The 23,278-nt window shown below is 42.2% G+C and overlaps 2 protein-coding genes across 4 annotated transcripts in view; both read right to left on the reverse strand.

Moving 5' to 3' along the window:
• LOC309503467 (interleukin-10 receptor subunit beta-like) lies at positions 1–22,700 on the reverse strand. Of its 3 annotated transcripts, XM_082176307.1 has the most exons (6): positions 22,456–22,698; positions 21,601–21,727; positions 15,765–15,931; positions 11,952–12,106; positions 738–879; positions 1–356 (listed from the first exon to the last, which is right to left on the reverse strand). In XM_082176307.1, the coding sequence occupies exons 1-6, from the start codon at positions 22,517–22,519 to the stop codon at positions 322–324; spliced, it is 690 nt and encodes a 229-aa protein (XP_082032433.1). In that variant the 5' UTR covers positions 22,520–22,698; the 3' UTR covers positions 1–321. The 3 variants fall into 3 exon arrangements, with proteins under 3 accessions (XP_082032433.1, XP_082032432.1, XP_082032431.1); XM_082176306.1 differs by having other exon boundaries at positions 1–879; positions 21,601–21,718; positions 22,456–22,700; XM_082176305.1 differs by having other exon boundaries at positions 1–879; positions 22,456–22,697.
• The window catches only part of LOC309502539 (uncharacterized protein), a 187,265-nt gene that overhangs the window by 35,986 nt on the left and 128,001 nt on the right, over positions 1–23,278 (reverse strand). The window lies entirely within an intron of this gene.

Here is a 23,278-nt window from a genome sequence, read left to right on the forward strand (position 1 = left end):
TGATCATTAAAAAAGTATTTTATTCTTGCAAGAGGCCCAGTTGCCACACAGAAGTCATTAGTACAGTCTGTGGAACAAGTGCGACAAGGAGGGAGGGGTAGATCACTCTACTTATACTGTTATTCTCTCAAGGTCTCTTCACCCATAAATGGATAAGAACCTAGCTCAATGCTCTCATTTAGGGCTGAGCTTTAGGTTTAGCTCTCCTAGTCCCCAAATTGGATCCCCTCTGACCTTAGGGGTCAAGGGTCCCTTCCAAAACCATGTCTCCCCCTCACTACTCGTCCCACAGCAGTTCACATCAATCATTATATTGTAGAATCAGCAGGACACAGCAGCACACCTAAGAATTAACCCTGTGTATAAGAGAAAATCAAAAATTCCCATTACAACAGCGGTTTATGAATCTGCACATGAAAACGTCATTTGTGTTTGTCACAAGCACACTTCAATCAGAGCGGAAACAGATGCCATTGAAGTGTTTACATGCCTGTTTATTGATTAAAATCTGCATAAACGCCACATATTGTACTATGATTATGAGCTTAATTGCGTCTATTTGAGCTAAGTATTGTGTTAACATGAGGTAATGTTTGCAATATTGCCTAAATTTTATTATAATCTCGTTATGAGGGTGCATGTAAATGTAGTCTTTGAGAGAACATCACAATAACACAATCAGTAAATGTGTAAAGCACAACTGAAGAACACAAACAGGTATATGGGTGAAAGCTTACTGCTGGCCGAGTTGGTTACACAGGTCATGTTGCTGAACTGGCTTGTTTTTTTATTGTACAAAACCGCCACTTCGACGCAGTAGTTCACCAAAGGCTCCAGATTTGGTAACATAACTCTGTTCTGCTCTCTTATTAGTTCTTCCTGTTGAGAATAAAAAACAAAGACACATTGAGCATGAAATAGATATCTTATCCTTGTTAGTTTGCTTTTAAAGGGGAAATGTGTGTTCAAATTTGGAGGTTCTGTATTTGGTATTGAATTTATAGGGTAAAAGAAAATTCCAAGGACCCCCTCAAAGTTATTGTGGGTGGGATAATGAACACAATATGCTTGTTTTATTGGTGCAAACTGTCCCCATATGTAAATGTGCACTTTTCAATAATACAGCACAATTGTCTAATTGACCTTAATGTAAAAACAAAATGTTTACAAACACTATAAACATGTATTTTAGTTTCCCCCAGCCAAGAACAAATCCTTTGAATTCAACGGTATTCAGAACAAAACCAGACATAAAAAAAAATAAGTGGACTTCCGGGTGTGCACATGGAGTAGTAGGTCGCATTGAAACCTCTCTCCCACTTTAACCTCGAAAATCCCGTTTGAACTCGCTATACTGTTTGTTATTTTTAACAAAATAATATATGAGAGGGAGAAGAAGCACACTAGGTCACAATAGATCGATAAAAATGCCCAAAGCTCAGGATAAAAGTGCCTCAGCCGCAAAAGCTAATACCCAACCGGACCAAGCTAGCAATATCACGGCGAGCCCCGGGATAAGCATGGACACTGCTGGGGTACTTAAGGCAATAGAGGACTTAAAATCTGATCTAAAAGGAGACAATACAAAGCTCAAACAGGATATTGGCCAACTGGGACAAGAAATTAACAGTAAACTGGATAATATCACAACCGACGTACAAGGCCTATCACAGCGGATGGACGAGGCGGAGGCCCGCGTGAACCAGGTGGAGGGCTGGGGAGAGGAGGCGACTGAGGCGCTGTGCACCTGCCTCGAACAGCAGAGGAAACTTCAAATCAAAGTGCTAGACTTAGAGTCACGATCCAGAAGAAACAACATACGTGTCTTTGGGGTGCCAGAAGGACAAGAGGGGGTCTCTGTAACACAGTTTATTGAGAAGTTTTTGCAGAGCCAGCTACAACTACCGGAGGATTTTAACTTTAAAGCCCATGTTGCAGGTTAACCACCACTGTCGATTAATGGGTACATAAATCACTCAAGATATGTATATCATTTTTAAAATGTCTCAAAAATGGTCTTAAAGACCATTTTTTTTACGTTTTTGGTATTAACGTTTTTTTTACGCAATTCGGTGATGATGTCACGTTGGGGAGAAGTGGAGGAAAGGTAGCCTCAGCCTGTATTAGAACTATGGAGAATGAGTGGAGAGTTGGTGAAGTGTCCTGGTGAGTTGCTATCATTTAGCAACGCAGCAATGAGCACTGGAGCTAGTCTACGAGCAGCAATGCACAATAACGACACACATATATATATATATTTTTTTTTACTGTCATTGAATAGCACCGAGTGAAAAATCAACGTTTTCTTTATATAGTGGCAGTGATCATGAAGTTAGTTCAGATAAGTACCGGTAACCTTTGTCATAGTATCGTAGTACTGGTAAACTTTGTCTTTGTCATCTAGAAATAGAAGGCATCATGCTAGCTACAGTATATAGGCGTTTCTAAGCGTTTATCTCTTCCTCCGGTGAAAATGTTGTTGCAAACGTAGCCGCCGCGTGTCTGTCGCTGTGTTTGGCAGGTGCTTGTGTGGGCGGTGCCGTCCCATGGAAACTGCGTTGGAAAGCTTGTGCTGTAGGGAAGTGAGTGCGTTTTGGTCGCTGGTCGAGGAGCTCACCCCGCGACCAGATGTCAATCTACCTACTATATATTTCTATCTATTTATCTATCTAGCTGCTAGCTATCTATGCTAACGTTAACTTATGCTATCTGGCTGTCTGCCTATCTCTCTCTATTCTAGCCTATCTATCTATATCTATCTATCTGTCTGTCTATCTATATATGAAGAGTTTGGTTCCAAAACGCGATAAATCCATTTAGATTAATTTGAGTAAAAATGTGTTTTCTTTACCAAGAATGTGGCAAGATGAAAACCACTATTTTCTGTTTCAAACTTTCACATAGCATCTTTAGGTTATAATAAAAAAAAAAAAAATCAAATCCAGATTTTGATTTCAAAGATTTATTATAAAAACTGATCATTTTTCCCCCAAAATGCAATAAATTTATGACACTTTTTTTTCAAAATGCAATTAATCCATTGAATCAATATAAAAGTTATTTTTCATATTGAAACTGTTGAAAATACACAACAAAATAAGTTGATCCACATATGACAGCCTCTGAACTCGGTCAATATCTTATTACAGGCACTGGACTAAAAATACATACAGTCAGCCATCGCTAGGAAATACCTCCTGATCTTTTTTGACGGCGATCATCTGTAAAATGGCTTGGTCCTGCTCGGTTTTCGTTGACTTTGAGTAAAACAATTGAAAGTTTTTCAAAAGATCCCCAGGGGTTAACGTGTCAGCGTGACTGAAGTTTGATGCTGTCGTCTCGTGTGAGAACAAACAACAGCCGGCATTTTTCCTCCTCCCGCGTGCCTCGTCTTCTTAATCTCCTCACGTAAATGATTAGAATTTGATGGCTTACGTTTCTTCCCTACCGCAGAAACCACCACAGGTTCATCAATGCCGTCAAAATTATACACATTTTTGTTTGATTGTTGATCAAAAAGTACAAAGTAGATCGTAAAAACTAAGATGCCGGGTGTATTCAGAGCGCCGCCGTTACTGTTTACTAGGGATGAGCGAGTACAGCTGTATCTGTATCTGTATCTGTTAACCATATGAATTATCTGTATCTGTACTCGGGCTGGGCGGGGCCTAACCCGGAAGTGGGCGGGATTTAACCCGGAAGTGGGTCGGGTTGTCTTGAAAAGGGCGAGGCTTTAACCAGTATGTTATTTTAAGCATGCAATTGATATGGGTTGATCAGAAATTGTTATATTTATTGCTGACTAGAAAACTATTTACATGACAGCATCAGCATTGAGCTTCAGAACAATGGTTTTGATCACCATAACAAACGAACTACAGAACAAGTTTTGCAACAATGAATACAACATATGCGGTTGCAATTATGAAGTAAAATGTAATGAACAAGAGTTTTCATCTCAACTAGGGCTGGGTGATATGGACCAAAAGTCCTATCCCGATATATTTAGGCTGAATTGCGATACACGATATATATATATCCTGATATTTTTTATTTTTCATGTTTTATTTTTTTCAAAATTTGTTAACACACACACAAGTACTGTCCCCCTTTACTTAACATAAATTGTAAGAATATGACTAATAGTAAACTAAAGACTAGTACTAATAAACATTAGGCCTATGCTAAAGGTATTAAATAGCAGTCCCAAACTAGTTTTTGTTAATACAATGTTGGTATGAGCCACTACAGTCATTTAAAAATATATAAAAAATTACACAAAGAAAAATAGTGGCATTTTGGGGTTAATATGGAAACGACAGTTACCATGGTGAATACACAATACTAACAAGAACTGTTAATGAAACATGGAAACTGCTCCTGGTGAAAAGAATGAAAATCATACCTGCATTACTTTTATTTCGTGTAATTTACAACGTAATGGCGTTGCATGCTCGTAGTTTCTTTTGTACTTTATATACAGTGAGGCGATACACAGCGCGCGCGCCGCCGCATTTGCGCATGCAATTGAGTGTGCGCTACGACTACAGTATAACAGCTGACAGGACAAGAAAGTCCGTTTTTCTGAGGTGAAAGACTTTATTTCATGTTATAACATAACATGCTCTAAACACGCACGCAAAGTGGAATAGGAGGAGCGGGGGCGCGGGGAGCAGTGCAGAGAGCACCGGGTCAGCAGCTGCTTGGAGCAAGGATCACAGCGCAAATTTGAATTATATCGATATATGCGATATGGTCTAATTCCATATCGCATTAAAAAAAAAAAAAAAAAAATATATATATATATATATATATATATATATATATATATATATATATATATTCTTTATATCGATATATCGCCCAGCCCTAATCTCAACATAACTTTCTTTTTTTTTTTAAATCCGAGCACAGATATTGACTCGTATTACTCGTATAATACTCGTACTCGACAAAAGTGCTTAATCCGTACCGGATACTCGTTTCAGCCGAGTATCCGGCTCAACTCTACTGTTTACAATGCGTGGAATGATGCGCTGTGATTGGTTGAGCGGATTTATCGCATTCTGCATAGAAAGGAGACTGGCTTGTCGCGGTTTGGAAAGAAAGGGAGAAAACATGAGAGAATAACACGGCGGATATCGCATTTTACGTAAAATTTAAAATGGACTTTTCAATACCGACCCTATACAATACTGATTTTTGCGGGAACTAAATTTTTAAAAAAATGGCGTTTATCGCGTTTTGGAACCAAACTCTTCATATCTAGTCTATCTATCTATCTATATATATCTATGTATTTATCTATTTATCTATAATCTGCGCTATCTGAATACTCTCGTCTACCACTCGTCTCTAGTCGCTCTCAATGCGGGCTTTGGTAAATTCTCTCCCCAACGTGACGTAATGCAATGCATTGTGGGGGAAAGGAGAATCGTTGCAAACCGCTGTAAGAGTACCTACTTTTTCGTATTATATTCCGTTTTGTGATACCCAACAACATAAAATACAATGGATAACAGTTTAAATGTTTATTACCAACAACCAAACTGCACAAATTCGTTGAAAAATTTACCCTGCAACACGGCCTTTAAAATACAACGCACACATCGGGCTCTTGCAAGTAAACCCCCACCTGGAGCATCACCGAGGGCTGTAATTGTCAATTTTCTGGAGTTTTCTACGAAAGAAATGATCTTGAGGGAAGTGTGGAAAAAAGGCAAGATACAGGTGGGCACCGCATTTATACATTTTGACCATGATTACGCACCCGAGATTGTTAAGAGGCGCAGAGAATACAACGCCATTAAAAAAGCACTCAAGGACAAAGGCATACGTTTCCAAACGCCGTTTACTAACATGAGGATCCACTGGGAGATTGGCGTGCGCACATACTCCAGCGCTCGGGAAGCCTATAAGGAGCTGAAGAGACGCGGATTTCAAGTGGAGGAGCCGGTTACAGCCGACGGAGGGAACAGCGCAGAGTCTCGTCTTCGGGAGCTATTGGGCTGGCAGCCGGCGAACAGCAGCGGGCCCGTCGTGGCGCTCAGAGCGAAGGCCAAGTTGCAAGAATTCCAGAGGGAACAATCTGATTAAAAAGGAGCAGGGCATCACGCTACAACCCGATGTTTTTCAGGCCACTGCTTGATTATCTAGAGGTCACACTTTATCGTCTACGTTGGACTAATAAGATGGACGTGTTTTTACATCCAGACACATCTACTGTCTTTTTCGGGCCCTCTCGTCCAGAGTGACTTAACCCTCCACCTGCCAACAGGGTTACAGGAGAGGAGGAAGAATCCTCTTTTCGTTTGGAAGTCAGTTAATTAAGGTTCATTTTTGTTATTGTTCAATGTGTGTTCTTAGGGGTTGCTAAATTATGTAACTGCTTTTGCTATTATAACAGTGTCATATGATTTAAAAATTGCTTCTTTGAATGTAAATGGCTTGAGTAGTCCAGTGAAAAGAAAAAGGGTTCTAGCTAAATTGAGAAAAGATGGGATTAGGGTTGGGTATTGTTTGGGTTTTATCCGATACCAGTACCTACTCTGTATTTTTCGAACGGTTCCGGTGTTAAACGGTTCTTAAACCGGTACTTAAGAAAACGAAACCGCACACACTTTATCAAAAAATAAATAAAAAATACTTGTGTGCGTTTTCTGAAAAAGATTTTCTGATTTCTGATAAAATAAAAAATTGTGCTGATGTAGCCGAAAACACTTAAGTTAAGATTAAAATTTTGTCTTCTCATATTATATATATTTATAATTATTACATATTATATATTATAGACTTTTACAAAACAGAGAAGTATCTGACACTGAGCAGAAATATTTAACACACCTATAGCCTCATATAAATATACTTGATATACTTCATACTTGATATGCAAGATTTGCAGTTGGCATTAAAATACTAGACTTACCCGAAGAGGAACACTGCAGCTGAACTAGAACTTTAGTCAAGAGTGTCAGAGGTTTTGGGTTCTAATCCGCATTCGTAGGTTTTTTTTATCTTTTTTTTTTTGTTTTGTTTTTTTAAACCGATTATGCTCATCAGTGGTTGTATATCAAGCAGGGACACTTTGTGTGCATTATATGTTGTGATTTCACCAGAACGAATAGATGAGGCGCCGTCTAGGGCCTAAATCGAACTTCATTCACGGATACTAAGCATATATTGCTTGCATATATACTAAGTAGTCACACATAGGCTACATGTATACTGCTGAATGCTCCAGCTATATGAAATGCACAACGTCACATCTAAAGTCGCTCACGCACACACACACACACACACACACACACACGCGCGGAACTCTCCGCGCACATACTCATCTGAGACGCGAGCACACACACACACACACACACACACACACACACTCTCCGCGCACATACTCATCTGAGACGCGAGCACACACACACACACACACACAAACTCGCGCACATACTCATCTGAGACGTGAGCACACACACACACGCACACAAACTCGCGCACATACTCATCTGAGACGCGAGCACGCACACACACGCACACAAACTCGCGCACATACTCATCTGAGACGCGAGCACGCACACACAAACTCTCCGCGCACATACTCATATAGACGGCGAGCCACAAGAGAAAACACTGTATCCGCGCCACTGATCGCAGCGGCAACGAGCACTTTGATCACTTGATTTAAAAAACACAGTTCAGCGCTAGATCGTCTCTTATTTAACAAACAAACTAAATGAATGCTCTGCTGGTTAACTGGAGATGTTTTATTATTGGATCATTCGTGCCGTGAGATGTTTTATAGGGGGCGGTGAAAAAAGTCAGGCACTGAAATCAGGCACCGAAAGTTGCGTTCTTATTCGGTCTCGATACTACCGTTTATGTCGGAACCGGTTCCCTATTGGAACCGGGTTTCGGTGCCCAACCCTAGATGGGATACAAGTAGCTTTTCTACAGGAGACGCATATGTCTAAGCAAGAACATGATAAATTTAAAACATTAGGGTACTCAAATACATTTCATAGCTGGTGTAAAAATAGTAGGAAAAGGGGGGTGGCTACTCTGATTTCCAACTCTCTAAACTTTGAATTAATTTCGGAAAAGGTTGATAAAGAAGGCAGATTTTAAAAGGGCGAATTGATAATGTTGTGGTCACGTTTGCTAACATTTATGTCCCACCGGAAAGTGACAGGACATTTTTTAAACTGCTTTTTGATACAATAATCTCAGTAAGTGAGGGGATTCTAGTTTGTGCTGGTGATTGGAATACAATCCTAAATTATACCATGGATACAACCAGCTCCAAAAAACTGGTAGATCAAAAGATCTTAATATTTTAATTAGAGAGACGGGTATGTTCGATGTCTGGAGGGATTTTCACATTAAAGAGAGAGATTTTACCCATTATTCTCTAACACATAAAGTCCACTCCAGGATTGACTTCTTTTTGATGAACACCATTGACAGGTTTAGGGTGAAGGAATGCAAAATTGGAACATCTGATATACAGTATCTGACCACAATATTGTTTATTTGTCTATTCACTTATCTAATCAACCAAAAACAACACTATGGTGCTTAAATATAAGCATTCTTAACAAGGAAACCACAATTAATGACATTAAGAAGGAAATAGCAGAATGTGTAGAGGATAATAAAAATGGTCAGGTAAATCCTGTTCTGGTTTGGGATACAGTTAAAGCAGTAATGAGAGGTAGACTCATTTCAAGAACTGCCTATTTGAAGAAGATAAAACGATTAAAATATGACGAGTTGGAAAAGACACTTAAGAGTCTGAGCTAAAACAACAAGAAAGTACTAATGATCAAGAATTGACCGAACAAATAACAGTTATTAAAAATAATATAAATGATATGTTACACGAAGAGATAGAGAAAAATTTACGATTTTCAAAACAGACTTTTTACGAATCTGGTCCAAAAGCCACAAGAATTCTAGCAAGGCGCCTCCGAAAGCAGCAATTGAAACACTCGATTACCAAAATTAGAGACCCTTTAACTGATAGTTTGACTCATGATATTAATCAAATTCATAAAATCTTTGAAAACTATAATCAAACACTATACACATCCTCAAAACCAGTGAATGAAAGTGTTTTTACACAGTATTTGGCAGGATTAGACCTGCCTTCCCTAGGATCAATACAAAATGACGCTTTAACTGCCCCTATCACTCGAAAAGAAGTGGACGCAGCTATTGGAAATCTGAAAACTAATAAATGCCCAGGTAGCGATGGGTTTTCTAATGAGTGGTACAAGATTTTCAAGGAGGAGCTGGCTCCCGTTCTGCTGGAGTCTTTTAATTGGACCCTGAGTAGAGCAGAGATACCGCCATCATGGAGAGAGGCTGTAATATCTGTCCTCCCTAAGGAAGGAAAAAATATAGAATATTGTGAGTCATATAGCCCGATCTCAATACTGAATGTTGATTACAAACTCTTTACTTCTATAATCTCTAAGAGAATGGAGCATTATTTTATAGATTTGATTCATGAGGATCAAACAGGATTCATTAAAGGCCGTCAAACTCATGACAACATAAGACGAACATTTGCATGTCATAGACCAAGCCAAGAAACAACAACTGAGTTCGGCTTTAGTCAGCCTCGACGCGGAGAAAGCCTTTGACCGGGTCAGCTGGCCCTTTTTATACAAGGTGCTCGAGCGTCTTGGCTTTAATAATCAATTTATTAGGTGTATCCAGTCACTGTATGATAGTCCGAGGGCCAGGGTAAAAATGAATGGCCACCTAACTGATAGCTTTCAGCTGTGTAGAGGTACTCGACAAGGCTGTTGCCTCAGTCCAGCGCTCTTCGCATTATACATAGAGCCCTTGGCACAGGCTATTAGGCAAAATGAAGAGCTTAGAGGCATTACTATTGCAAACACTGAACATATAATTGGACTTTTTGCGGACGATATTATCACCTACCTCCAAAATCCAGATGTAAGCCTCCCTAAACTTATGAGAACTCTGACAGAGTTTGGTCAGCTGTCTGGTTATCACCTAAACATTACCAAAACGCAAGTCCTGACCATAAACTACTCCCCCAGTAAATCCATACGACATAATTATAAACTCAAATGGGAAGCTAAAAAGTTAAAGTATCTAGGTATGTTTATCTCCCAAGATCTAGATGATTTATTCAGTTTGAATTTCGAGAAAGTTATTGACTCAATACAAAAAGACATGAAGCGCTGGGCAATGCTGATACTAGACTTCAATGCTAGATTGGAAATAGTGAAAATGAATCTGCTTCCCAGATTTTTGTATCTTTTCATGTCATTGCCTATCAGGATTGCTGACTCACATTTTAACGCTTGGGACCGGCTAATATCACGATTTATTTGGTCAGGGGCTAGACCAAGAATAAAATTTAGGACACTTCAGATTGATAAAGATCATGGTGGTTTAGCCCTTCCAAATCTGAAGGAATATTATTACGCATCTCAAATGAGATATATGGTTTACTGGTGTTCCCCAGAAATCGAGGCTCGATGGAGACTGATTGAACTAACCCAGGGACAGAGCCAACCTCAAACCCGTCTAGGAGGTAAAGTTATCACAAACAAAGATGGGAATCGTATAGTTGAAGATACGCTATTAATTTGGAAAGAGGTTGTAAATAAGTACAAATTGGCTAATGATATTAAACTTTTGATTTGGCCCTCCTGCAACCCGACTTTTCGACTAGGTGAAATAGACTCTTCATTCTTGAGTTGGAAAGATCATGGCCTCATGGCCCTGTGTCAGTTTGTAGACGGCAACACCTTTAAGACATTCGAACAACTCAAGAGACAATACAAACTAGAGAACAGAGATCTATTCAAATATTTTCAAGTGAGACATTTCTATAACAGTGAAATAAGAAATGGTATTTCTCCTGAAGGCAGTGACATTGTTAAAGTTTTTGTTAATGCTTATAAGTTCCTGCCAAGTAAAACTGTCTCTAAATTGTATAAAGCACTGCAGAAACAAAATGGAAATAATACCTTGTATATTAAGTCAAAATGGGAAAAAGAGCTGTGTGTGGAAGTGTCAGAGGGTGATTGGCTTTCGATGTGCGTGACACAACAGACGTCTACTAGTTCTAAAAGGTGGAGGGAATTTGGGTGGAAGAGTCTGGTCAGATTTTTCATTACACCTCATATTATTAATAACCAAAGGGGTGAACAACAGCAATGCTGGCGACAGTGTGGGCATTGGAACGCCAATCACTCTCATATATTTTGGACGTGCCCAAAGTTAGAACAATTCTGGGACAGTATCTTTTTAATTACTGGGAGGATAATGGGTTATGTCATCCCTAAAGATCCTAAGATTTTCTTGTTAAGTCTACTACCTGATGAGGTGGTCCAAAAAGACGACATTTATCTTTTTAAAATTCTAATGATTGCATGTAAAAAGGCTATCACTCGGTCTTGGTTAAAGATTGACCCACCTCGGTCTGAACAATGGAAAGAAATAGTGGAGGAGATACACTCAATGGAGAAGATGACATACTTTCTACGTATCAAAGGACACATTTATAATAAGTGCTGGACAAAATGGTTTGCATATAAGGAAGCGGAACAATTTTAATACTTTATTTTGTATTATACTATTTATAGTGCCCCTTGTTCTTTGTTTCTGTATGTTGTGTTGTAAATAAGAAAAATGCCAAATAAAGAGTATAAAAAAAAAATAAAAAAATAAGTAGCCTATAAAATAAACTAATTATAATGGCATTCATTACAAACATTTATTTTAAAGCCTAAACTAATTTGTGTTGAGCTCCTCTCTCATTTGGCAGAAGAATCCCAGAAGGATTTGTACTTCACTCGTTTCCCAATATCATGTAAAACAGCATACTTTACATGCGCAGAAATGTGTTTGATCTGTTGTACAGTATGTAGCCTGACCAGCACAAAAACTTTAGAAACCATTGCATTCACCTTTTTAGCCTCTCCTTTTTTCCAAAAACGGATGAGGTATGAAACCTGTGTAAAGATATCCCTCAAGTTTCTTCTTCTCATTGGAGGATCAGTGATGTCAACTTCGGTATGTCCGTTTCTTCTGCTCAGTTCAACACGAGGAGCGCTGATCTCAGCTGCACAGACAGGGCAATGCTTTATTATACACGTGTAACAATAAAATATATTAAATAAAACAGTTAAAGTGAGACAGAAAATATGATTGCACTGATTGAAAATCAAATGCACTGTTTGATATACAGTGCATTCAGAAAAAGTCAGCTTTTTGTTGCAGTCTTTTGCCATTCCTCATTCAGTAACCCATAATGACAAAGCAAATGACAGATGTGTGATGATTTTGTAAAAAAAAAAACACACACAAAAAAAACACAGCACCATTGAAAAAGTGAAATGTCGCATTTATATAAGTATCCAGACCCTTAATATTTACCTAAAGCACCACTGGTAGCAATAACAGTCTCCAGTAAACCCATGTCTAAATCATCCATGTAGTAAAATATTCAAACAAACTCTTTAGGGACCGTTCGATATTTATGGAATGGACCACCGGAGGAAAATAGGGGAGGGTCATGTCTTTTTAGTCTAGGGGAAGGGTCACCCAACTTTTGTTTTCTTGAAAACAGCAAAATTTCAAAGTGGCTTGTTTGGTGGAGATTTTTCCATGTAGCTCTCTCAGTCTCGGCAGGGTCTGACTCAACAAAAATCGCACCATCCCCCACCCCCATGATGCACCACACCTGACCCTACCCCCACAATCACAGGTAGGCTTATTGTGAACAATGAGCTATTTAAATTCTTGTGAATGTGCAGAGATTCACAGAATGGATCACAACCAGCTGAGGACAAAAATACAGACCTCTAGCTGGAAGCACAAAAACCACAGAGTTTTACTCCAGACGCTGTCGGGTGGGGAAACATTAAAGAAAATAGATTTTTTTTATAGATAATAAAATTGACGATCCAAAATTACGAGGAGTCCAGAGAGTGTTGGAGGAGTTGCTGGTACCCTATGAAGACAAGCCATGTGGTGTATTATTGGATATGGATTTTGCCTTCAAACTGTTTGCGTCATTTTTCGAGAGACAAACATTCGAAAAAGAATGGTTGTGGGACTGCATACTGAATCCCGAATATGGGATACCAGTTTTAATATATAGTCGAAAAGGCAAGCAGTGGATTATATTGGATGACGGGTCGGCGTCAATGGAGAACATTTTCCTGCAGCTTGTAAAAGACGAGGACGAAAAAAAATATGAAAAATAAGACATTGAGAACTTCAATACTGAAACAGTACAGTTTGGTTTTGTGCTACTATGCATGTGTTTTGTTGAGATTTCTGGTGTAACGTTGCAACAGGAGCGCAGTATCACAGAACAGAAGAGTACGCCTAGTCCACAGAGCCTAGCCTACTGTACATAGTAAAAAACATTTTAAGAGCCAGAGCTGCGGCTGATTCTGTGTTTACGTCGTACTCATCCAGGTTTGGTCAAAGTGAGCGAGATTGGAAGGGGACTGACAGGCTGTGCCCCCAAAGGAATTTTAATATTTTTATGTTTTCACTTTCATTTGTCGATTTCATGACACCAACTTCCAGAAACGTCTGTAGGGATGACAGGTACAGCCTCAGTTTTCTGATATATGATCATGAGCAATGGGGGTTTTGGTTGTAAAAAAAACAATGGCTATCTGAACATCTTTGCCAAGCGCAAACCAGTACAGAAGTAATCAATAAATTATCGGGGAGGGTCATGCCTTTTTTCACAATCATTTTGGAGGGTCATAGAAAAATATATTGCTGGTGAAGGGAGGGTCAAGTCTATTTTGACTATAGATCTCAAAACTCCTCCGGTAGCCCCTTAAATAAAAAAACCAACAGTCCCTTATTAAAAAAATAAATAAAAATCAGTGGATTACATAAAAAGAAATGACAAGACATTTTGGACTACATGTGTTGATCATGTGACTTTAGTATGTGTACTTTTGCCAGAGTCACTTCCTGTGGTTTTGAGGATGGAAAAATCTTGTCTTTTCTTTTTATGTAGTCCAGTGATTTTTAATAAAGTAGTTAGTTTGTACAGGCTCAGGTGTTTTTGGGTATGATGCCGTAATATCTGTGGATTTTCTGCCACTCTTCTCCTCAGATCCTCTCAAGCTCTGTCAGGTTGGATGGGGACTGAAGTTGGAGAGCCGTTTTCAGGTTTCTCCAGAAATGTTCGACTGGGTTCAAGTCCGGGATCTGGCTTGGCCACTCGAGGACATTCACAGAGTCGTTCCTAAGCCACTCGTCTGTGAGCATAAATCCTAGATAGGTGGAGTGATGCAGGGACGTTTGTCCTTCTGCAAGTTAGTTTCTCCCAACTCTACACATGATCTCTGGAGATTTTTTGTCGCCTCTCTTACCAAAGACCTTCTCCCTCAATTGCTCAGTTTCTCTAGATAGGAAGAGTTTGAATCGTTCCCAGCTTATGAAGGCCCCTGTGCTCTCGGGAACCTTTAATACAGCAGAAATATTTTGTCGACACAATCGTGTCTCTGAGCTCTGCAGGCATTTTCTTCTGACGTAGGGATTTGCAATCTTCGCAAAATTTCACATCACGATCCCATAATAAACAATCGCGATCTGAATCGCGATATTCCCAATTTGAGGTGTACTATTGAGAATATCCAGACTGGATCAAGCCGATGGACTTATCTATTTGCACACAAAAAAAAATAAAAAAAAGTAACTATTTATGTTTACAAAAATAATTTTGTAAAGGAAAATACAGTTCAGTGCAACATGTGCAGCACAAGTCTGTCATATAGGCTTCATAACATTATAATGAGAACTCGACTGTAAAAGAATATTGTGAATTCTTGTTGGCCCGTGTTTCAGCACGACGAGTGCGGATTCAAGCCTTCATGACAAGTGCAGTAAAGTTTGCAGGAGCATTCGCAGCATATTGTGCCATTGTTGTAATATTATGTTTAGATTAAGATTAAAGCTTACAAGAGGATTCAAGAGCAGAGAGTGATTTTCTTTGTCTTTTGTTCTTTGATTGACATGACAGTGATACTAGCCTAATAAACCTGCTGTGGTCTAAGAGTTTATGCACGGACCCAATATGCTGTTGCACAATATGCGCTATCTTTCTCAACTATTTATGTTCCAAAACTGACTGTGTTTACCTGAATACTCACCAAGACGGTCATTTTGACATAACTTTGTATGTATTTAAGTGCAGTAAGCCGGCCATTTTGGTACTTGCGACTCACAAGCTCTTTGACAGGCGGCTTTATGTGCGCTCCACATATATATCGATAAGTGGTGCGTACAAAACCTGCAGGAATTAGTAAAATGATGTGCAATACAAGCACTATTTAACTGAGGCGGGTGTGTGTCATCGCCTGTCAGCTGAAGTTATCGCCTGTGCCGCTGGAAACAAAACGGACCGGCTCTGGAAAATGTGAGACTTTTTCAAACATTTGCAAAATTATCAAAAATTTTGTTTTGACTCTGTCATTAGGGAGTATAAAGTGTAGACTGATATGAGAAAAACATTTTTTTTTTTAAACCATTTTGGCATAAGGCTGCAACAATAAAATGTGAAAAACCGAAGGGTTCTGGATACTTCTTAGTACGTGTGACACTAGAGGGATAGAAGTCGTTGATGTTCAATGTAGCTCAAGGTCCTCTAGAAACGTCTACTAGAGTGGACCAGACAAGCTCCAGTGGGATGACTGACAAATATGCCTACTGCCAACAGAGTAAATATCAGAAATGAAATGACTCACTTATTTTATCCACTGCAAACTCTCCAGTCTCCACCCAATCAGACGTCTCTCCATGTAGTTCTGTCCGAAGGCGAAGTTGGTAAAGTCCAAAAGTGGTAACATCTTTAGAGAAATCACAGCTTAGTGATGAGCTGCGGACACATACTGGCTCATAATCTCTCCACGCTCTACACATACAGGGAGAAAATGAAACAATAACATTACAGAAATGCATGACCAGACTTTCATCAACCCAGAAAAGCATATTTCTACTGGTAACACTTTATTTTACAGTGTCTTTGTTACATATGTTACATAGTAATAACAGTAAATTATGCATAATTACATGCAAATAGCCCTCAACCAAATCCTAATCGTACCCTAATCCTCTAGTAAGTACATGTTGTTAATGCTTCTAAACCCTCCAGTACATCATTGTAAGTGCATTAATATACACAAGTTTGCTCTTTGTGTTTTATTATACAGATTTTCCTCTTTTTTTCAGAGACAAGAGCAGGCCACCGATGTTTTTAACCAGGAATATTCTAATAGTATGAAGCCATTTAATTATATTTGTAAAATGTCACACATATTATTTTAACAGTAAAAGGTAAAATGAGTGCATCGTAATTGTCACGGTTCATGAATTCACTGTTTTCTTCATGTCTCGTGTATTTGTTGTTCTGTGTGTGTGGGCGTGTGTGAGTGGGCGTTACCGCTCGTTACAGCTGATCAGCGCGCCAGCTGATCTCATTCCCCGCACCAGCTGCTGCCAATTCCTTCACCTATAAATTCCCATCGCACTCTCCTCTCTTTGTCAGATCGTTGTTTGGTGTCTTCAGTGTGTGTTCCTCGTCTGCAGTCCTGTTTCCGGTTTCGAGTTCCTGTTCAGTGTCTTCCTGGTTTCCGTCTCGTCTGGATGTTTCACCTGCACTGGATCACCGTCACCACTCTGCACCAGCACGCTGACCATCTTGTCCCTGCGCCACCAGCCCACCCAAGAACCCATACAAACTTGTGTCTTTGACCCATCAATAAAGAGTATTTTTACTTGCATCTTTGCTTCCGCCTTGTGTATTATGACAGAACGATCTGACCAAGAAATGGAAGCAGCAAGTGGATCCGTTTCTCCTCTGGAAGAGTTCATCAGGTCCAGCATTTCACGGATGGATACCCAGGAGAGGAATATGAACGAGTCGGGTCGGGCTATTCAAGCTCTTGTGGCGCAGGTGTCCGAGCTCACCCAGCAATTACGACATCTGCGAGTTCCCACTGCGCCACCCACACCGCCTGCTCCCCCAGTACCACCAGAGTGCGCCTCCCAGTCGGAGCCCCGCCTACCGGTTCCCGAGTCATTCGACGGTGAGCCAAACTATTGCAGAGCATTCCTAACACCCTGTTCAATGCACTTCTCTCTGCAGCCCAAGACCTTCGCTAAGGAAGAGAGCAAGGTGGCATTCGTGCCTACGCTACTGACTGGGAGGGCAGCGCTATGGGGGACAGCGGTGTGGGAGAACCAAGATCCATGCTGTGCCTCGTTCCAGACACTCTCCGCCGAGATGAAGAGAGTATTTGACCGTGCGGTCGCGGGAAGAGAAGCGGCACAGATTCTTGCGGATCTCAAGCAAGGCGAAAGATCTGTATCTGACTACTCTATCGAGTTCCGGACCTTGGCGGCAGAGTGTCAGTGGAACGAGGAGGCGCAGTGGGATATGTTCCTGCATGGGCTGGCTGACCGCGTCCAGAGAGAGATTTACGCTCTGGACTTACCCACCAAACTCAATGAGTTGATCGAACTGGCGCTTCGAGTGGATTCCCGACTCTCTCGAGTCGAACGTCGGATGTTACCCGCTCGCTGAGACTTTGAGAGCCAGCGGCGGGGACGCGGTCAGCCCCGTCTACGATCACGAGCCCATGCAGGTCGGGCGAGCTCGGCTTTCCCGGGAGGAGAAGGAGTGGCGGAGATCCCAGGGCCTTTGCCTTTACTGTGGCGCAGCGGGACATTTCGCATACAACTGCCCGGTAAAAGGGCAAGCCCGGCAGTAAATCTGAGGCTACTGTCGGGTGGGATCTCCGCTGAAAAGACCTCATCAACATCTACGCTCCTTCCGGTAAGACTAAGATGGTCAGCCCACACTCACGACTGTCGAGCACTATTGGACTCCGGGGCAGAAGGTAACTTCATGGACTACACTTTTGCACTTAAGATTCAGGTTCCCCTTCTACCCCTCACTCAAGTCATCGCAGTCCATGCCCTCAACGGCCAAGCCCTTCCCACCATTTCTTTCACCACTGGACCCATCACGCTCATCGTATCTGGCAACCACACCGAAACCACTTCCTTCTACATCCTGGACTCCCCGCTCGCACCCATTGTTTTAGGACACCCCTGGCTCATTGAACACAATCCCAAAATAGACTGGCAGCAGCAATCAGTGTTGGAATGGAGCAGTAAATGTCATGAGTCCTGTCTTGTGTCTGCTTGTCCGTCTGTTTCTGTTTCTATGTTTCAGGAGGAAGCAGTGGATTTATGTAACGTGCCCGCGGAGTATCAGGACCTGAAGGAAGTGTTCAGTAAGTCTCGTGCTGCTTCTCTCCCTCCGCATCGTCCCTTTAACTGTGCTATAGAGTTACTGCCAGGTACGTCTCCGCCTAAGGGCAAGTTATATTCACTTTCTGTTCCAGAAAGAGAGGCTATGGAGAAATATATTTCTGATTCCCTAGCAGCGGGATTCATCCGCCCTTCCTCTTCTCCAGCGGGGGCGGGGTTCTATTGTGTGGGGAAGAAGGACGGATCCCTGCGACCTTGTATTGACTACCGGGGGCTGAACAGCATCACGGTAAAGAATACTTATCCTTTACCACTGATGTCTTCAGCCTTCGAGAGGTTGCAGGGAGCGTCGATCTTCACTAAATTGGACTTACGTAATGCTTATCATTTGGTCCGCATCAGGAAGGGGGATGAATGGAAGACTGCTTTTAACACCCCCAGGGGGCACTTTGAATACTTGGTCATGCCTTTCGGCTTGTCCAACTCCCCAGCAGTCTTCCAGGCACTCGTCAACGACGTGCTGCGAGATATGATCGATCAGTTCATATATGTCTACCTGGATGACATATTGATATTTTCTTCTTCTCTCCAGGAGCACGTGCAGCACGTTCGACGAGTGCTTCAGAGGCTGCTAGAGAATGGGCTTTTTGTCAAGGCGGAGAAATGCGCTTTCCATGCACAGTCTGTTCCCTTCTTAGGGTACATTGTGTCGTCTGAGGGAATGCGTATGGATCCTGAGAAGGTTAAGGCTGTGGTGGATTGGCCAAGTCCAGATACCCGTAAGGCCCTACAGAGGTTTCTGGGGTTCGCCAATTTTTACCGGCGGTTCATTCGCAATTTCAGCCAACTAGCCTCGCCTCTGACCGCCTTGACCTCCCCCAGAACTACGTTCAGGTGGTCAGACGCAGCTGAGGCTGCGTTTGCCAAACTGAAAGGCCGCTTTGTTTCAGCCCCCATCTTAGTTACCCCTGATCCATCACGTCAGTTCATGGTGGAGGTCGATGTGTCAGAGGTGGGGGTAGGTGCAGTGCTATCCCAACGCTCTCCTGCAGACGACAAAATGTATCCGTGCGCGTTTTTGTCTCACCGTTTGTCCCCTGCCGAACGTAATTATGATATTGGTAACAGAGAGTTGTTGGCAGTCAAGTTAGCATTGGAAGAATGGCGTCACTGGTTAGAAGGGTCGGGGGTACCTTTTATCGTTTGGACCGATCATAAGAATCTGGAATACATTAGAACCGCTAAAAGACTGAACTCCAGGCAGGCTCGGTGGGCACTTTTTTTCGGACGTTTTGACTTTACTCTCTCGTACCGCCCAGGTTCCAAGAACATCAAACCCGATTCTTTATCACGCATTTTTGACCGCTCCGATCGCCCGTCTACTCCCGAGTGCATTCTTCCGGAGACCCTAATTATCTCCACACTCACATGGGAGGTCGAATCGAAGGTCAAGACGGCCTTACAAGGGGTAACGCCTCCGGTCGGTTGTCCACCGAACCGTTTATTTGTGCCAGAGGGTCTACGGTCCGACGTTATTCAGTGGGGGCATTGTTCCAATGTGGCTTGTCATCCAGGAGTCGGTCGCACTACATCTTTAGTCAAGCAACGATTTTGGTGGCCACGTATGGCTCGCGACGTTCACAGTTTTGTTTTGGCTTGCTCAGTTTGCGCCACTGGTAAGACTTCCAATCGACCCCCAGATGGGCTCCTTCAACCGCTGCCGATTCCTTCGAGACCCTGGTCCCATATCGCACTAGATTTTGTCACCGCCCTCCCACCCTCTCAGGGTAACACGGTAGTTTTAACTGTGGTGGACCGGTTCTCGAAGGCGGTCCACTTTATTCCCTTGCCCAAATTACCCTCAGCCAAGGAGACAGCGTTAACAGTCGTTAACCACGTCTTTCGGTTACATGGCCTCCCGACGGACGTGGTTTCCGACAGAGGACCCCAATTCGTGTCCAAATTTTGGCAAGAGTTTTGTAGATTACTGGGAGCGACTGTTAGTCTGTCCTCAGGGTTTCATCCCCAGAGCAATGGCCAAACTGAGAGAGCCAACCAGGATTTGGAAAGAACGTTGCGACTGGTCTCCAAGAATCCTTCCTCATGGAGCCAACAACTGTCAATGGTGGAGTACGCCCACAACTCGTTACCAGTGTCATCCACGGGCCTATCTCCATTTGAGTGTAGTCTAGGTTACCAGCCACAAATTTTTCCTAGTCTGGAATACGAAGTCGCGGTCCCCTCCGCTCACGCGTTCGTCCAGAGGTGTCATCGCACTTGGACTAGAGCCCGTGAGACTCTACTCCAGGTGGGAGCGCGCACCAAGGCCAGAGCCGATCGCCACCGGTCGAGGCCTCCCGTATACGTCGTTGGTCAAAAAGTGTGGCTTTCTACCAAGAACATTCCTCTCCGTTCCGTCTCTAATAAACTTGCTCCCAAATTTATCGGCCCGTTCACTGTCACCAAGATCATTAGTCCGGTGGCAGTCCGCCTCAAACTCCCTCCAGTGTACAGGAGGATTCATTCCGTCTTCCATGTTTCCAAAATAAAACCTGTGTTTCATTCTTGTATTAATCCGCCTGCCCCGGTTCCCCCCCCCCCCCCCCCCGCCCCGCCGCGACTCGTAGAAGGGGAACCTACTTATTCGGTTAATCGCATTCTGGACTCAAGGCGGAGGGGACGCGGGTTCCAGTACTTGGTGGACTGGGAAGGTTACGGTCCGGAGGAGAGAAGTTGGGTGCCTGCTAGAGACATCCTGGATCACTCCCTTATTGATGATTACAATCGACAGGTAAGGGAGTCTGGGGACGCCAGGAGGCGTTCCTAGGAGGGGGGGTACTGTCACGGTTCATGAATTCACTGTTTTCTTCATGTCTCGTGTATTTGTTGTTCTGTGTGTGTGGGCGTGTGTGAGTGGGCGTTACCGCTCGTTACAGCTGATCAGCGCGCCAGCTGATCTCATTCCCCGCACCAGCTGCTGCCAATTCCTTCACCTATAAATTCTCATCGCACTCTCCTCTCTTTGTCAGATCGTTGTTTGGTGTCTTCAGTGTGTGTTCCTCGTCTGCAGTCCTGTTTCCGGTTTCGAGTTCCTGTTCAGTGTCTTCCTGGTTTCCGTCTCGTCTGGATGTTTCACCTGCACTGGATCACCGTCACCACTCTGCACCAGCACGCTGACCATCTTGTCCCTGCGCCACCAGCCCACCCAAGAACCCATACAAACTTGTGTCTTTAACCCATCAATAAAGAGTATTTTTACTTGCATCTTTGCTTCCGCTTTGTGTATTATGACAGTAATTAACTTACTTCAGTTCAGCGGTGTAGTTAAATAGTTGATTAGTAGTGTTTAGTGGCGGATCCCATTCCAGAACTAATCCCAGGTCCAGAGATTTCACAGTCACATTCTCAGGGATTGGGACGCTCTCTGTTAACACTCAAACACACAGACATACACACATTAAAACAGAGCTTTACTAAAATACATCACTGGAAAATACACACTGCCACCATATGCATATGTATTATTCCTCTTTTCCACGTACTGTATGAAAGTCATGAAAACCCTGAAATAACACAAATGGAAGGAAATTATCTTAGTGACCAATAAATGTTGACAAATCAATCTTTCCTAAAGTGGATACAAATAACAATAATACATTTTCGTGCCTAGGAGGGGAAAAAAGAAGAAAAAAGTGTATATGTTATTACTTTGTAAGGAGACACATTGTGTATTTTTCAACAATTCGTGATACAACACAAAAAAAAAACATACGTTTGGTCAATGATCTTCATTGCAACTCTAGTGCGTTTTTATAGGCCTGAATACATAATTAGGTTAATTATAATACAAAATTGAGTTCATATTCATGAGTTTAAATATGAGTGGTTTAGAGTTTTTAAACACTCAGTCCAGAGAAGTGTGTGATTGTCTGTTGGTGTGAATGTTGCTGTCTGAATCAGTCATTAACATTATCAGGAAGTTCAGCGATCATTTACTGTCAGAGGTTTTTCCCGGAACCCGTTTGACGCCACGACTAAAGTTTGACAATAACAAAGCAGTGTCAAAGAATGATATGAACTAGTAGAGTTTTTATCATCGTCGTTCATATTATTACAGAGGTTTAATTCGTGTAAAGTCTCTATAAGATGAATGAAACTCACCTGCGCTGACGTAGACGATATAAAACAACGAGACCACAGACAGACAGGAGAAAACGGTCTTCATTCTTCTTCAACGGAGCAGATTCACCTTTATAAAGTCCAGTTTGTTATAAAGTGCTCTCTGAGAGCACGTGCACGGTGTGTCGTGTGTGTGTGTGTGTGTGAGAGAGAGAGAGTGAGGAAGTGCAGTAAGTCTAGAAGGAAAGCGAAAGGAAGTGTGCTGATAAACTCGCATAATACCGTGTTTACAAGAAACGTCTCCGGTTACTATCGTAACCTTGGTTCCCTGAGAGGCGGGAACGAGACATTACGTCAGCTATGACGTATATGGGAACTCCTCCCTTCTCCACTTTCACTGAAATCTTATGGGCTAACGCCAGCTGGGGACAGCTGGCCAATTGACGCGAAGCATTCAAATACTGACAGGTCAGCGGGCAGTATAAAATGCATGGGCGTGAAAATTACATCAGAATCACGACTGAACGCTAGCACAGCTGATCAAACAGCGAGCACGGCGGCTAACGTAATGTCTCATTCCCGCCTCTCAGGGAACCGAGGTTACGATAGTAACGTTCCCTTTCAAGGCGGTAACTCAACATTACGTCAGCCATGATGGGAACTGTCTTAAATCCTGCCGTGAGAGCAGTGAAGATAAGCCCTGAACGGGGTCAATCACACCCACACATAAGCAAGACAGTTCCAGCCAATGGGAATAGGGCAGACACAACACAATAAGCACTCAAGCACGAGAGTTAAACACAGAGTCGACGGCGTTTGCAGTGACAACTGCATAAACCTTATAAACCATAACACAGAGTTAGCA

The sequence above is a fragment of the Leuciscus leuciscus genome (assembly GCF_965113295.1).
Source record: "Leuciscus leuciscus genome assembly, chromosome: 7".
In the NCBI taxonomy this organism is placed as follows: domain Eukaryota; kingdom Metazoa; phylum Chordata; class Actinopteri; order Cypriniformes; family Leuciscidae; genus Leuciscus; species Leuciscus leuciscus.

Excerpts from the sequence above, each read along its gene's own strand:
- LOC309503467 (XM_082176305.1), bottom strand. The coding sequence starts at position 22,519 with ATGAAGACCGTTTTCTCCTGTCTGTCTGTGGTCTCGTTGTTTTATATC. Across the intron at positions 12,107-15,764 it reads GTTTGCAGTGGATAAAATAA|CTGAGATCAGCGCTCCTCGT; the intron begins GTGAGTCATTTC and ends CTGTCTGTGCAG. Across the intron at positions 880-11,951 it reads AAAAAGGAGAGGCTAAAAAG|GAAGAACTAATAAGAGAGCA; the intron begins GTGAATGCAATG and ends TATTCTCAACAG.